Raw genomic sequence first — 3,529 nt, 5'->3', positions numbered from 1 at the left:
ATGGATTTAAAGATTAATATTTATTCACGTTTGATTGTCGTTACACGTATGATGAAGTCAAGGGGATATCTCCTGTATTTTTTTACGCTATTTGGTACGTTGATATATAAACTAATTGTTTTTTATATTGCACAAAATAATAAATACTCTTGTATGAATAGTGCGATACAAATTGGCGAGTGCAGATGTGTGCAATAAAGTTGTACAAATGTATTAAGTGTGTGGGTAACAAGGTGTAATTTACAAAAATAAATCAATTTTTTATATTATTTTATTGTTAATAAAATAAACAGTATAATATAAATATTAGGGGGACCGGAAAATAATGTAGTTTCTGTTGACATATTTTACAGAAAAAACGATTGATTTTTACCACTCCGATATTGAAAATTTGTATACTAGATGGCAAAAGGTTGTTAATGACGAAGGTGGATATATTGTTGATTAGAAATAAAAGACTTGTTATAAATGTAGTCGTGTGAATTGAACTTAAGAAAGCGACATTACTTTCCTGTCCCCCTAGTATATTATTCGTAATATAATACTATTAAAGTTTCTTAATTTAAATGGGAATAGTTACAAGTCTTGTTTTCAAATTATTATATTTAATATAGATGAATAACCTGTTAATGTTTAAAATTCAGTAGCGTTTATTTACTAATCTTAACACAATGAAATATATTGTTAAATATAATTACTAAAAACTAGCATATATCTCCTTAAAAACCTTTCATAAAAATTTATAATGCACATATATTAATTTTTAATTTTATTTAATACACGCAACTCATTTGTTTTTCACCATTTTGCAATAATGTATTTCGTCAATAGGAATAAATACTTTTTACACTATTCTTTTGTATTAGTACGAATAGATAAAAGATATTTTTTTTAATTCAACATGGCGCGTACTTTCAAATTTTACCAAAGAAGGTTGTCAAGAATTATATAGTCATCTTGAAAAACGAATAAAGCAGCTGCTAATAGCAGATGCTATAAATAACTTTAAATTCAACAGTAGTGCTAAATATCTAAAGTATATAAACAAAGCGATGAATAGTAGAAAAAATAATTTTGTTTTTTATTTCAATTTTTATTTTACACGTTTCATACCATCGTGTATTTTGATTGTACATTATTTTAATAGGTAATAATAAAAATTTGTTTTTATTTTATAAATACTTATATGATTTTTTTTAGGAATAATTGAATTCCCTTGAACTTATACGACGTTTTACAATTATTGAAGATTTCCTCTAAATTAATGTTTCACACTATTTTCTTTTACATGTTTTTTGTAGAAAATAATTGGTTGTGTAATAATACAACTGCGTAATTAATGATATATATTTTTATATATTCTGTGTCATTAGATAATAAACTTAATAATATTTGTGAAATCGTTGACATGATGCGATGATAAAACGTCTTACTCAGACGACGGCTTCCACGTCACTGCTTCTCAATACAAATTTTTATACCTCACAACGGGCCCTCGTCGGGCGCGATGTACCGCACACGCCTCACAAAGAACTCAGAACACCAACACTGCGAGCAAGGGTCGTCTGCGTCTAGTTAAAGCGAAAAATAAATATTGTAAAAAAAGCCCAGGCGATACAAATTAGAATTAATAAAAAAAAGTAGCCCTCGCTTCGCAATATACTACACTACAATCATCACACTATTCATCCACACAGCTATAGTCCCTCTCCTCATACAGTAGAAATTTCGATGACTCTGCACACGACCAAAATGGTTAACAACTTATTTAAATATATAACATACATATAGGTATATATTGGCCTATATCTATCTAACAGAGAACTCTTTGTTTAATAAACTTTTTCAATTGATTACTTGACGGTTCATATACATTACAAGCGAAAAATATACACGCAAAAAAATTCATTAATTTTACGAAGATTAGAGAAAGGTATAACAAGCATATTCATATTACAAATATTTAAAAAATCTAATAAGTTAAATCCTTTACTCAAGTAAGCAATTACATACACTATTCAATGGTTGTTTATTTTAACATTATAAGTAATACGTTACCACTGGCTTAGCAGGCCTGTTGGCGATCGCAGAGTGGTATTGTGCTATGCAGAGGACCCCAATACCCATCTTCTGCATACTTGTTTGTGAACCGAATTATAGAAGATTGTATGCCGGGAATCGAACTTGCTACCTCCGATCAGATGTCTGAATCCTCTACTGTTCACCAACCACTGCACCATATATATAAATGATGGTCCATAAATTAATAAAAAGCCAATATTACATACGTCACCCCCTTATAATATACACCCAGCTAATATACAAATAAGGAATAAATTGAACTTCTAATATTCTTTCAGTGACAATCAGCAGTTTACAGGCAAAGCCGTTTCTAGCACGGATCCTTTTGAACCAAGCTGTCAGACAAGACAACACACCACTTCGAAATGTCAACTCACAAAGCAGAAACACATTGGACTTTCGACAGAGAAACAGAAATTGTTTTGATATAGACACAAGGAATGAACTCTGTTTATTCCAGGGAAATAAAAAACAATATGGATTCCCTATAGAAGCTGATGATTATGATAGCAATGAAGATGATACGGAGTTCATTGATCTCACGAGATTTGGAACAGATTTAAGGGGAATCCAGACCGCGGCGCGGTCTCAAGACTATAATAGCTTCTCCGAGGATTATCTGGACGTGAACGACTTAAGTGTTAGCAGAAAGGTCGACAATGATTATTTATTGGGCAACACAAGATATCCATATACGAAAGTCAAATTGGTCGTATCAAAACCCGCACAATTAAAACATACAACTCGAAATGCATTAATTAGAAAGTTATTCAACGCGAGCAAAACAGAAAAAAATGTTTTAAGATCAAGAATCATCTCAGAAGAGTCAGAAGAAGAGAGCAGCGAAGAAAGTAGAGAAAGGAGTAGGTACAAAAAACCGAAACGGTTCGAAGTCGTGAAGAACTCAAAAGAGTCAAGTTATGAAGAATCAAGAGAGATGACGAGAGACGTTCGACCAGCAAGAGATCACAGGAACAGTGGGAAAGTCATCTACGCGCAAAGCCCCACGCGTCACTTGTATGTCGCAGGAAGGAGAAGACTCCCCCACTTTCTCCCCAAAAGGTACCACTGGAGTGAAGACGATATACAAAAATTACCCTACCTCTGGTTCAATGGTCCACAGGGGCTGTACCCCGGCATATATAGAATTTCATCGTGATTTTTTTTACTATTTCATTTGTATATATTTGATAAATAAAATATTTTTATTTTATTTCAAAAGTTACCCGTTGTAGATTTCAGATATTTTTGGTAATCTTTTATCTATACACCCATGTGTATTTAAAAATATTTATTATAAAAATAAATTCCTGGGTGCCGTAAAGAACATATTTGCGTACATGATTTATTTATTTATTTATAAAAAAACTTTTTACGCATTTTATGTATATAACGGTGAACTTAATGCCGAAGGCATTTTTTACCAGTAAACCATTCGGTGCAGATG

General features: G+C 31.7%; 1 protein-coding gene across 1 annotated transcript; it reads left to right on the top strand.

The window, feature by feature from the left end:
* On the top strand, window positions 1-3,303 carry LOC137927276 (uncharacterized). The gene is made up of 2 exons (XM_068771057.1): window positions 1-94; window positions 2,361-3,303. The coding sequence occupies exons 1-2, from the start codon at window positions 1-3 to the stop codon at window positions 3,239-3,241; spliced, it is 975 nt and encodes a 324-aa protein (XP_068627158.1). The 3' UTR covers window positions 3,242-3,303.
* The last annotated feature ends 226 nt before the right edge of the window (window positions 3,304-3,529 follow it).

This window comes from Battus philenor, unplaced genomic scaffold (assembly GCF_028537555.1).
Source record: "Battus philenor isolate CCGP_79_NKW_IND1 unplaced genomic scaffold, ilBatPhil1.0.hap1 SCAF_30, whole genome shotgun sequence".
Taxonomy (NCBI): domain Eukaryota; kingdom Metazoa; phylum Arthropoda; class Insecta; order Lepidoptera; family Papilionidae; genus Battus; species Battus philenor.
This window is presented reverse-complemented; position numbering and strand designations above follow the sequence as displayed.